Here is a 12,733-nt window from a genome sequence, read left to right as displayed (position 1 = left end):
GGGATTGGGAGAGAGAATTTCTAAACTTATCCTTGACTATACATAAGGAGGGGATTTCCAATTCCCAATGAAAATATTTTTAGCAATTCTAAGTTAGGAGAAATGAGGAAGTCCTTTCTTCTACAGAAATAGCTTTAAGCACTTGTTAAGGGGCGGGGCCTGTTGAAAGAATTAAAACAGGTGTGAATTTCAAGTCTTAGTTCCAGCTGGCTGAGAAGACCAGAGGACCACTTGAACTGTCACTGACCTTTGGAGCCAGGAAATGGACAAGATCCTGGGAGCATCATTAATTCTATGGCTTCAACTAGGCTGTGAGTTGTGGAAGAGAAACTCCTGGATACATTATTAATTTGGGGAAATGAGAAAATTGGAGTATGGGCAAACTCATGCAGGTAGAAATTTAAGAAGATAATGGAAATTTGGGGGCCTAATGACTTTTTGTCATCTTTTTAAGCAGGGGTGAGTGGCCAACAGAAGGAAAAAAGTGACGAGCAGCAAGTGAAACAGAGCCCTCGGTCTTTGATATTTCAGGAAGGAGAGATTTCAGTTCTGAACTGTACTTATGAGAACAGTGCATTTGACTACTTCCTGTGGTACCGACAATACGCTGGTAAAGGGCCTGAATTTTTGATAGCCATACGTTCAGTTAAGAATGAAATGGAAGATGGAAGATTCAAAGTTTTGTTCAGCAAAAACGCCAGACTCTTCTCATTGTACATCAGGGCCTCCCAGCCTGGAGACTCAGCCACCTACTTCTGTGCAGCAAGTGCACACTGCTCTCCAGGCACCTGCAACCTGTACCCAAACCTGCAACTGGGGCTCCAGCCAAACCCTGCTATGTAGATGAAATAATCAAACATACACAAAAAAATCTGTTTGGCCACAAAAGAAGTCTTAGTACATAAAAAAGACTTAGTACAAAGGACTGATAGAATTGATTTAGAAAATCAATTGCAGAAAGAGGTCTAAAAACTCCTAAATATTTGGAATTTAAACAGTAACCTTTAAAATAACTTGTAGGTCAAAGAAGCAATCACAATTGCTATTAGAAAATATTTTTAAAGAAAATATATGAAGCCATATACATATAGATACATAGAAGAAAATTTATCATTTAAAATACCTATATTACTAAAGAAGAAAGGTTGAAAAACTGATCAACAGTTTCAATAAAAGAAGGTAGAAAAAGAACAAATTAAACCCAATGTAAGCTAAAAGAAGGAAATAATAAAAAAGTGAAGTTGTTGAAATACAAAATAACAATAGAGATAATCAATAAATTACAAAGTTAATTTTCTTAAGATGATTAATAAAACTCATATATTCCTAGCTGGAATTATCAAGAGAAAAGAAAGAGAAAACATAAATATAAGGAATGAAAAAGACCGACACTACAGATTCTCTAACATTTAAACCATAATAAAAGAAAATCATTAACAATTTTGTGTCTCTGAGTAAGAGTATAGAAGTAGACCCACACAAATGGGGAAAACTGATTTTTTTTTTTTTTACAAAGATGAAAAGGCAATTCAATGGAGGAAAGAGTCTAATCAACAAGTGGCATTGTGACAATTAAACCTTGACCTAAATTTCACAACTTAGATCTCTTATTCATCTAGAATTATTTTTTTTTGGTATGGTGTGAAGGAGGGATCAATTTACTTTTTAAAAATATGGATAGCCAGTTGCTCCAGCATTTATCTTAAAAAGAACATCTTTTTCCCCACTAAATTATATTCCCCCATTGGGAAATATGATTGATTTTTGGAGAAAATCAATTGACAGTATATGTGTATGGGTCTATTTTTGGATTTGGTTCTATTTAGTGACATGTTTGTATTATACTCATACCTATAGACCATTCTGACTTAATTACTGAGTTTTGTATATGTTTTGAAATCTGGAAATGCAAGTCAAACTTTCTCCTTCTTTTCAAGGCTTGTTCTTTGTGCTGCCACATAAATTATAGAATTATCTTCTCAATTTCTACCATAAAAGGTTGCTAATAATTTGATTGAGATTGTGTTGAATTTGTGGATAGGTGTGGGACAATTGATATCTCAATGAATGGAATACACAGATTCATGCATATCCCCTTCATTTAGGTAGGTCCTCTCTAATTTCTTTTATTAAAGTGTCATAATTTTCATTCTAGAGGATTTGCATTAAATTAATTCCCAGATATTTGATATATGGCATTTTAATTCTATTTCCCAGAGCTTTTAGCTAGAATCTAGAAATAAAGTTGACTTTGTGTTTAGTAACATTGTTTAATTCAGCTATGAGTTCTAGTTCTTGTAGTTTGTTTATAGATTCTTTTGCATTTTCTATATACACAAGTGTATCATCTGTGAATGAAATGCTTTTATTTCTCCCTTTCCAAACTTTATACATTTTATTTCCCTTTTTTAACTTGATACCAGGATCTCCATCCAGGGTGACAGTGAATATAAGCAGTGACAGTGTATCTCTTTGTCCTTCATTCCTGAACTTAAGGGGAACACTATTGACTTTGGACAATTCCGTAGATACCTTTTACCAGATGCAGAAATTTCTATTTCTGGTTGTTGAGAGTATTCATCATGTAACGGTGTCAGCCTTTTATCAAATTCTCTTGCTTTTTTGAAAGTAATTTAAGTACATTATTTTGGTTTTCAACAAGCAAAAAAAAAGATAACCTCATGGCCCTAGAGATGATACGATCTTCTAAAATTCAAGACCAAAAAGAGCAAATAGACCTGACAAACATATTTTTAGATTCTCCGGAGCCATACAGAATATTTTTGGTTTCAATATTCATTAAAATCCCACTTGTTAGGAGCCTCTACTGTCTTTTAAAAAATAATGGCAAATAAACCAACAAACAAAAAAGTTACCGTTAATTACTTTTCTTTTGTCTTTAAATAATATCGTTTTTTATTTCTTCTTATATTTTCAGCAGTAGAGTGCTATAGACTTATGTGTGTGTGTGTGTGTGTGTGTGTGAGAGAGAGAGAGAGAGAGAGAAGGAGAGAGAGAGAGACAGAGAAAGAGACAGAGAGAGAGAAAGAGAGAGAGACAGAGAGGGAGAGACAACATGAGAGAGACAGACAGACAGAAAGACAGACAGCATGAGAGAGAACTAACTATCTGGGACAGAATAGGCTCCCAAAATATTTGTTAAATGAATGAAGTATAATTAGTATGACATTTACTCCCATATCTTCATAGTCAGACTTTCTCCACCTTAGGTTTGGGAAGTTTGTTGTCTGTAGAATTTTGTTCACAAATCTAACTCTATATTTATTCTGTTAGTCTTTTGTTCAAAATGTTTTTCATAATCGTAGAAGATTGTATTTAGAATAATTTAAAGAGTTGCTCAGCATAGCTTCTCACATTAAATTCATAAATAATGACTCTTCTACTAATTTAAGAAACAGATAACTCTTGAGTGCCTAGTCTGTACCAATGTCTCTCATAAACATTAAATAATATGGGCTTTTGAACCAACCTTTACATGTGGAAAGATTAGAAAGAGGAAATTAAAGAGAAGCCAACAACTAAGAATCGTAATGAAGATGTCACTGAAATATGGTAATAAAATAATTAAAACCTTCCTTGGAGTGTTAGAGGACCGGAAAACAAAGATGAGGCAGAGGTATTACAACTACAATTTCCAACTTCAAACCTGAGGAAAGTCTTGTTTTTTGTTATGCAGTTCAATTATCCAGTCATAAGAGGGAGCTGCTTCATCTGTAAATTTACTCCTTTCTAGGAGAAGGGAAGGGAAGCTTATGTTTTCAATTGACATTCTACAGAAAACAGAAAAAAATAACATACTGTCATCCTCTTTAGACTACTTGTACTTTATAAACTTTTGTTGAGTGTGTGTGGTCAAGGATTCCGGAGCCCTTAGCCAAGTAGCCTAAGTCCTTTCCATGTGCTTTACTACTTTTTGTTTCTTTTCTGTGATTATCCCTTATCTTCCCGATTCCTTATGCTCTTTTTTCCTCCCTCCCCTAAACTTTTCTACCAACTCCACCTCCTCTGCCTTGTTTGCTTTCCCTTCTCTCTTCTCTTTCTGCCTCAGCATCCTTGGTGCACAGTGCCCATAGCACGGACCCAGAAGAGATGTTTATTAAGGACATTCGTTCAAGGAGAATGAGAGTGAGCACCATTCCATCATTAGTTACTAGCTGTATCAAGAATAAATACATTGAGAAGTGTCTACCTAGATGATGGTAGATTCCAGGGAACACTATAGGAAACCTGAGCTCTAAAAGGTTTAGCTTTTAGTCTTTTTGTCCTGTTCCAATGAGCACATCACTATCTACTTTTGAATCTCACTTGCATTTTCTGGAACGTGGAGGAGAGTTTTCATCTCCTTACAGCACGGAGCTCCGTACAGTGTTCTGGGATTAAATGACACTTTGCACAAGCTCCATGAACATCAGACGATTTCTTTGGTGCATTGAGAAAAAAATGATAGAAGAAAGGTTTTGGAGAGATACATCCTTGTGAATAATTTTCCTCATCCAGAGCCAAACTTCAAACCTCACGAATGATTCAGTATGCACCCTGTGAGTTGGGGTGTCTGGTTGATAGCCTCACCTCCTTCTAAGGGGACATGAATAAAACAGGGGAGGAAGACCTGAAAAAGGAACTGCTTTGTCATTGGCTGACAAGATTCTGGCAACAACACAGTGCTAACAGCACTTGTTGTATTTTTTTTTTAAGTCTTTACTAGTAGCTGTTGTTTCTGTTCTCTGGAACCTCTCTAAGACTAGGATCAGACACAAACACTGAGCTCTGGGCCCATGATCCTAGTTTGTCCTGGAAGTATGAGACTGGTGACTGGAGTAGCTGTGTTTCTGACCTTGGGTAAGTGTTCTGTGTCTACCAGGAGATAGCTTTGGGGCCAAGGGACCTTGAAGGGTTATTTGCTCTCTGCTTCTCTCCCTGTGCTTTATCCAGCATGCTAGGGATGAAACTGAAAACTGATCTATGCATTTGTCTAGGGAACATACACTTCTACATGACAGGTTAAAGTATAACCATGATCTCAAAAAGAGCCCTTAGCAGCACCCAGGTTGTAAGAAATCTCTGGGTTTATTGAGCCAAGGACCCATGGAATGGAGCCTATGGAGTCTCCAGTTTATTACATGTATCTTTGGTCTCTATAACAGACATCAATGATATTTTTGCATTTAGCAGGACATAAATTAAAACACTGGATTATGGGGTAGAGCCAAAGAATTATGGGAGTGCTGTATCCTTGCTATAAAAGTACATTATTTGTGGTCAGGAGCTAATTTGAATTTCTTGACCCCTTAGGGACTGCGATTGATGCTGAGATCACCCAGCCCAACTTCAGGGAATATGCAGAAGGAAGAGATGTAAACCTGCCTTGTAGCCACTCTGCAATCGGTGGAAGTGACTATATACATTGGTATCGGCAAAATCCCAATCAGAGTCCACAGTATATAATTCATGGCTTACGAAACACTGTGAATAACACCATGGCCTCTCTGATCATCGCAACAAACAGGAAGTCCAGTACCTTGATCCTGCCCCAGGTTACCCTGCGAGACTCTGCTGTGTATTACTGCTCTGTGAGTGACACACAGTGGGACAGATGGGACTGCACCTGTGCAGTATCTCCCTGGCACAGGAGGGTGGTAGAGGCAACAGCCATAAAGAGCAAATCCATCTAGAGAGTCTGAGAGCAATAAGAAAGGAGAAAAATGAAAGGAAAAACAGATGAATAAATAAAAGGAGAAAGACAGGATAAAAGGAGAGAGGACAAGGAATAACTACTTCATTTGTTGATGTGGCTGAGAAGAATTATGAGGAAACTAAGAATCATAATTTTAACATATGCAATTAAGAATATGTCATGGCTTTCTTTCATGTCAATAAAATGTGGGTTTTAATATTTTAGCCTCAATAAAAATAGGGAGGAAAATAATAATAATTCTACTTGTCCCAAAGATGTCTTTCTTTGAATCCAGGGGCAAATTCAAACTCAAAATGCATACTATTATAGTTGTTCCACTTACCAGAAACAAATTACTTTTTTTGTGAGAGAAATCTGAAATGATTATTGTTGGTCTAGAGCATGCATATTTGTGATGACTTTTTTTGGAGTGGGGAGGGAGGGAGAAACAAATAAGTGAATAGTCATTTATCTTTATTTGTCTAGAAGTCTTGCATTTATAAAGCATTTTCATCATTTTTTTATATTCTCTAAGCAACACACAGATTTATCTCATCATTAAGGACTCAGGCAGAGCTAAAGTAAAAGCCCATGGCTTTACCTCCTTCATTTCACCCTAGCTTCCATTGTTCTCCTCAGAGATTAAGATCGTTTAAGATATCATGCCAGCCTGTTTTCTTTCAAATATATAATTTTGTGTAACTACATACACATTTACACACACACAATTTACCATGTAAATGGATTTATTTGGATTTTTTCTAAACTTTCTTTTGTTTTTTATTTAATAGTGTCCTGGAGATCTTTCTAGAAAACAAGTAGAAAACAAGTAGAGAAGCCCACTTCATTCTTTTTTATGCCTATTTGGTACTTAATCGTTTAATTAATTACTTTCCCATTGATGGATATTTGTTTCTAGTTCTTTGCTGTCATAAAGAATGTTGTCTTATACATCTTTTAGATTAACTTTCGTATGTTTGTGGAATTGTCTATTTTAATGAGATTTCTGAAAGGAATTGTTAAGTCAGAGGAAAGGCATATTTAAAATTTTTGGAGAAAGTGATAATTTGCCCTCTATATGGTGTAAACAATTATACTCTGACCATCGGTGAGTGCGAAGGCTCATTTTACATCCTTGTATAAATTGGGAATTACCAGCATTTTTTATTTTAACAACCCAAACATATTTTATCTATTTGCACTTTCCTGATTCCTAGCGCTTTGGGACAACTTTTTCTCCATATATTAGCACTCTGTAGTTTGCGCTTAGTCACTGCTTATTCCTAGCTTTTGACCATTTTTCTATTAGGTTCTTTTTCTTTTTATCTGTAAGAATTATTTCTATATCTTGAATAGTACTTTGCTTTTATAATTGTTTGAATATTTTATTCTAACACTCTGCTTTCTGTTTTGTTCATCTTTAAATGTGGCTGTCTTTAATTTTTACATTGTCAAATCTATCAAGTATTTAATTCTTTTTGGCTTCAAAGGTCAGTGTATTTTTAGAAAAGTCCATAATATATTGTCTTTTAATAAGCATTACCATTTACTGAGGTAAAAATTATTCTGAGAACTATGTTATTTATTAGAAATCTAAGCATCAAAGAGATTTAAAAACTTGCCAATATCACAGTCTTCCGCTTTAAAATATGTCGCTAAATTTATCTTCAAAAATTGCAAACTCAATGAGTAGTTTTTAATAGAACTGTCATTATTTCTATCACTAGTTCTATCATTAGAGATTTCCTAATGGTAAATGATCTCACAAGAAAATAACACTTAGTGAGTGTTGGCATCAAATTTTAAATTTATTTTTTTAACTCGATATTGTCGAATTCCAAAATCTAGCATATGTTGTTCACTCTTTCCTTACTGGAAGCAATCAATAGTAAGAAGAAACCTCCAAAGTAATGAATCAAATAAAAAGTCAGTGGAATGGATCTTAGTACCCATCCTCGAAGGTGATACACATTTTAAGTAAAATATCAAAATGTTAGAGTAGGAATCCTGAGTTATGAGTTGAGAAAAGCAATGGTTCTGAATCCTATAAAGATACAGCACTAGCCCCCTGAATATTAAAATGGCAGCGCAAATAAGTGTTGTTGATTGTAGAGAGATTCTGAAGCATCCTTAACTCCTTATTAGCCATACATTCTCTAAAGCCGAAAGGATATAAAAGAAATTAGTGCACAAAGAAGAGAAAATAACAGAGATGAGTTCCAATTCTTTTATTTATTTATTTATTAGACGAGGCAACCCTTGGTTGACCTCACAGATTGCAAGGACCTTGTCATCTTACAATCCCTTATTTTTTTTTTAATTTTGTATGCCTACAGCACCTGGTCTTCCTAGGTGGTCTCCCATCCAAGTACTAACCAGGCCCAACCCTGCTTAGCTTCTGAGATCAGAGGGGATTGGACTTGTTCAGGGTAGCATGGCCATAGGCTCCAATTCTTGATGTGAATGGCATTCAAGATATTCTTGGATCTTCACAAAGGCTGAGAAATTTGTCCTGGTATATAAGATATGTACATAAATGTAAATTGCTTAATTATAATACTTTGGAAATCGCTTTGATTCTATGAGCTGAGGGAACAGATATTTGTACTCAAGTCTTAGAAAGTGCAGGAGGTGGTGCCAATGGCAGTTTCTAAAGATTAGCATGTCTCTTTCAGGATCCCTCCCATCACTTTTTATGACTTCTTTCCTCTTCTTCTCAGCCTTGGGTCTCACTTTCCCTTTGTTCTGAGGCCATTTTTTATATTCCTATATTTGAACAAACAAAGGTCTGAAACAAATTTTTTGTCTGTTTTGTTTACTAATGTATTCTTAGTAACTAGCACAGCACCAAACAAATAGCAGGTGCTCAGTAATTATTTATTGAATAAATAGATATTCATGACTGAAAATTTTCCTGATAAATGCCAGATATACAATAAAATATTGGGGGCCTAGATTATATCTTCTATAAAAATATAAGAGCCCAAGGATATCATATAGATGTCATAATAAAGATAGAGAATCTGTCCAAAATCTTTCTTAATTCATGTACTCATTAATTCCTTCCTTCCTGTTTTCTTTTCTTCCTTCCTTCTTTCCTCCATCTCTTTTACTTCTTTCCTTCTTTCTTTATTCCTTTTTCCTATCATTACTGGTGAAATATGTCCCCAAGTATTTTTGCTAAGCTCTTCCTGTGAAACTTCAATTCTTTCCAATTCAAAATTCTCTTTATCTATGACATTATTCATAGATCGTTCCAAGTGGCATAAATTTCTCCTTTCTCTGTTAAAATTCTCACACTTTCTTTTGTCATAAGGTGGTTGACCCCAGATATTTTAAAAGGCTAGAATGACATTTAGCTAGAATCTCCTAACTTTATAAAAAGGGGGACAGGGAAATCTCCTAACTTTACAAAAAAAGGAAACAGAAAAAATTCATTCAGACATCTGTTGGTACTCACAGTCAACCCATTGCCATAACTACAAGCCCACGGAAGGTGTACACGGTATATATGATGATTCAGCAATGCTATGCTCCCAGGAAACCCCAAAGTAGTGAACAGATTTTTAAAGGACTTTTCTTATATCCCTGTTCAGAAATAACTCTACCAATCAAAAACAAAACAAAAGAAAAACCAGAAAACAAAACAAAACAAAAAAAAAGTGGCCATCCTTGCACTGAATGTCTTCTGCTTTAAAATATGTTGCTAAGTTTATCTTTATAAATTGCAAAATTAATGAGCAGTTTTTAACAGAACTGTCATTATTTCTATCACTAGTTCTATCATTAGAGATTTCTCATTGGTAGATGATCTCACAAGAAAATAACAAAAGTTAAGAACTCTGAACTCCACTGGCACATTGCATCTTTTGACTTTTTCTTTCTACAAATAATATAGATGGAATCCAAAAGAGACTGCTAGCAGTGCACATTGAGGATCCAAGTGTTTCACAAACTCCACCTACCCAGCCCTTCTGAGAGACTGATTCTAAAGTTAAAAGAATACTTGATTCATTCTACCAGTGTCGTAAAGCACTAAATGATTTTCAAATTAACTTGCTGCCAGAAGCAGATAAGAGAAGAATTTTTCAAGAAACAAAATAAAAGTATATGCACATATGAACATGGCAAGGGAACTATCCTGAACACATGGAGGGGAAACTTTCTGAAAATAATTTCAGTGATTAGAACAAAAGTTTAGAAAATCGCATCATCAATGTAATAAGTAAGTGGTTACCGTAAAACATAAAGCAAAAATCTAAAAGCAGAGAAAAATGGAAATGAAAAAGAAGACTGAGATTAACAGGTGGAAATAGGGGATAAAATTAATACTGAAATGATATTACTATAAAAATTGGAAAACATTCGCACTAGGTGCCAAGGGTAAAAATTTTTCTCTTCAGTAAATGGCATTTAATAATTTGTCATATAAAATGTATCTTGGCCTTTACATTATTTGTAAGTAGCAGTTCAGATAGAGTAAATATCTGAGCATAATAATAAAATGTAAAATATGTAGAAAAAAATACAGAAGTTTTTCATTACTTTCTATTAGATAATTATTTCTTAAACATACAAAAAGATACAAAAAAGATACAAAAAAATCTAAGAATCAAATAGAGTATATTAAAATTGCTATAAAAATAAATTATTTCAAGAGTTAAAAGGATAGCCAGTAAATAGAAGAAATTTGCAGCAAATATTGCCAAAAGACTCACCTTGATTAAAAACAAAAAGATCTTCACATCAAGAAAACAAGCAAACTGATAGCGAAAGTCTTAAACAGATACTTTATAGAAGAAGGTATTCAAATGGCCTATAAACATGTTATTTCAATAAAGTAGAAAGGCAGACATAACTATATGGTTAGAAATCAGAGTAGTGTTGCTTATAGAGCAGAATCATAATGGTCACAAGGGGAGCTCTGAAGTGTTGGTGATATTCTGTTTCCTGATGTAGATGTTTGTTATTATAAGGGTGTGTCAATTTTCTGAAAATGTATCAAACTATTCACTTATATTCACACTATCTTCTATGTATATTATACTCCAATAAAAATTAAAAATTATACGATGGCCTCATGTTTATTATAAAATGACATGTGAACTAAAACTAAACTTTCAGGTGTTTTCATTCTAGTTTTTTTTTTTGCATGAAATATTTGAGTAAGAACACATTTGTTTAACTGGCATAACTTCAGACATGGCTAAACTCAGGCCCTCTTTAAAATACCATCATCTGATCTCAGAAGCTAAGCAGTTTTGGGCTTGGTTAGTACTTAGATGGGCGACCACCTAGGAATACCAAGTGCTATAGGTGTTAAAAATATATACCATAAATAAGAAATGATTTTTAAAAAACTCTAAGACATTATTAAAAGAAATTGAAGAAGACACAAAGAAATGGAAAGATAGTTTGTGTTCATGGAATAGAAGCATCAATGCAATTAAAATGATCTTATTACCAAAAGCAATATACAGATTTAATGCAATCCCCCATCAAAATCCCAATGACATTTTTTTAAAGAAATGGAACAAAAAAAATCATCAGATTTGTATGGAAGCACAAAAGACCCCAAAAAGCAAAAGTAATCTTGAGAAAAAACAACAAGGCCAGAGATATTATTCTACCTGACTTCAAATTATATTACAAAGTGACAATAATCAAAACACCATGGTATTGGCAGAAAAACACACACAGACCAATGGAAAAGAATTGAGAGTCCAGAAATAAACCCACATATATATGGGTAAATAATTTTCGACAAAAGAACCAAAAACATACAATGGAGTAAGGAAAGCCTTTTCAATAAATGGTGCTGGGAAAATTGGAAAGCCACATGCGAAAGAATGAAACTAGACTGCAGTTGTCACCATACACTAAAATTAACTCAAAATGAATCAAAGACCTAAATATAAGACCTGAAACAATAAATTTCTTAGAAGAAAACATATATACTAAACTTATGGAACTTGGTCTCAGAGAGATTTTTTTGCATTTGACCTCAAAAACAAAGGAAGTAAAAGCAAAAATAAACAAATGGGACTGTACATACTAAAAAGCTTCTGCATAACAAAAGAAACCATCAACATGACAAAAATGCATCCATCCAAATGGAAGAAGATATTTGCAAACAAAGCCTCCAATAGGGAGCTAATATCAAAAATATGCAAAGAGCTCACATCACTCACTCAGCAATAAAAAAAATAAACAATCCAATTGAAAAATGGGCAGAGGATCTGAATAGACACTTCTCCCAAGAAGATATATAAATGGCCAACAGACATATGAAAAGACTCTGGACTTCACTAACTATTAAGAAAATGCAAATCAAAATCACAATGAGATACTACCTCACACCTGTTAGAATGGCTATCGTCAACAGGACAAGTAATAACAGCTGTTGGAAAGGTCGTGGGGAAAAAAGGGACCCTCATATACTGCTAGTTGGAATGTAAATTTGTATAGCCACTGGGGAAAACAGTATGGAAGTACCTCAAAAAAATAAGAACACAATTACCATGTGACCCAGCAATCCCTATTCTGGGCATTTACCCCCCCAAATTGAAAACATTTATCTATAAAGATATATGTACCCCAATGTTCATAGCAGTATTAGTCACAGTGGTCATGGCATGGAGGCAACCAAAGTGTCCTTCAATAGATGATTGGATAAAGAAGATCTGGTACATATATACAATAGAATATGAATCAGCCAAAGAATAAATGAGATACTGACGTTTGCAATAACGTGGCTGGATCTCAAGATTATCATGCTAAGCAAAATAAGTCAGACAGAAAAAGTTGCAAACTGTATGATTTTACTTACATGTGGGATATAAATCTGAGAGCAACGAATGAACAAGACAGACAGAGACTCATGGACACCGACAACAGTATCGTGGTTACCAGAGGAAGGCAGAGGGTGGGGGCAGAAGGAGGTAAATAAAGATAAAAGGGGTCCTATATATGGTGATGGAAAGAAATTTCACTTTGGGTGGTGAACACACAACGCACTATATAGATGATACATTATAG

At 34.5% G+C, this 12,733-nt stretch overlaps 1 pseudogene and 2 gene segments (V, D, J or C); 2 read left to right on the top strand and 1 right to left on the bottom strand.

Moving 5' to 3' along the window:
* Positions 1-6: 6 nt before the first annotated feature.
* Positions 7-843, top strand: LOC120613937 (T cell receptor alpha variable 23/delta variable 6-like). The segment is given in 2 exon segments: positions 7-311; positions 458-843. Coding segments are annotated over 2 exon segments (435 nt in total).
* Positions 844-4,724: 3,881 nt separating this feature from the next.
* Positions 4,725-6,070, top strand: LOC120613928 (T cell receptor alpha variable 26-1-like). The segment is given in 2 exon segments: positions 4,725-4,860; positions 5,314-6,070. Coding segments are annotated over 2 exon segments (444 nt in total).
* A 1,952-nt stretch (positions 6,071-8,022) lies between these two features.
* On the bottom strand, positions 8,023-8,141 carry LOC120613938 (uncharacterized; annotated as a pseudogene).
* Positions 8,142-12,733: the final 4,592 nt, after the last annotated feature.

This window comes from Pteropus medius, unplaced genomic scaffold, assembly GCF_902729225.1.
Source record: "Pteropus medius unplaced genomic scaffold, Ma_sr-lr_union100, whole genome shotgun sequence".
NCBI classification, from domain to species: domain Eukaryota; kingdom Metazoa; phylum Chordata; class Mammalia; order Chiroptera; family Pteropodidae; genus Pteropus; species Pteropus medius.
This window is presented reverse-complemented; position numbering and strand designations above follow the sequence as displayed.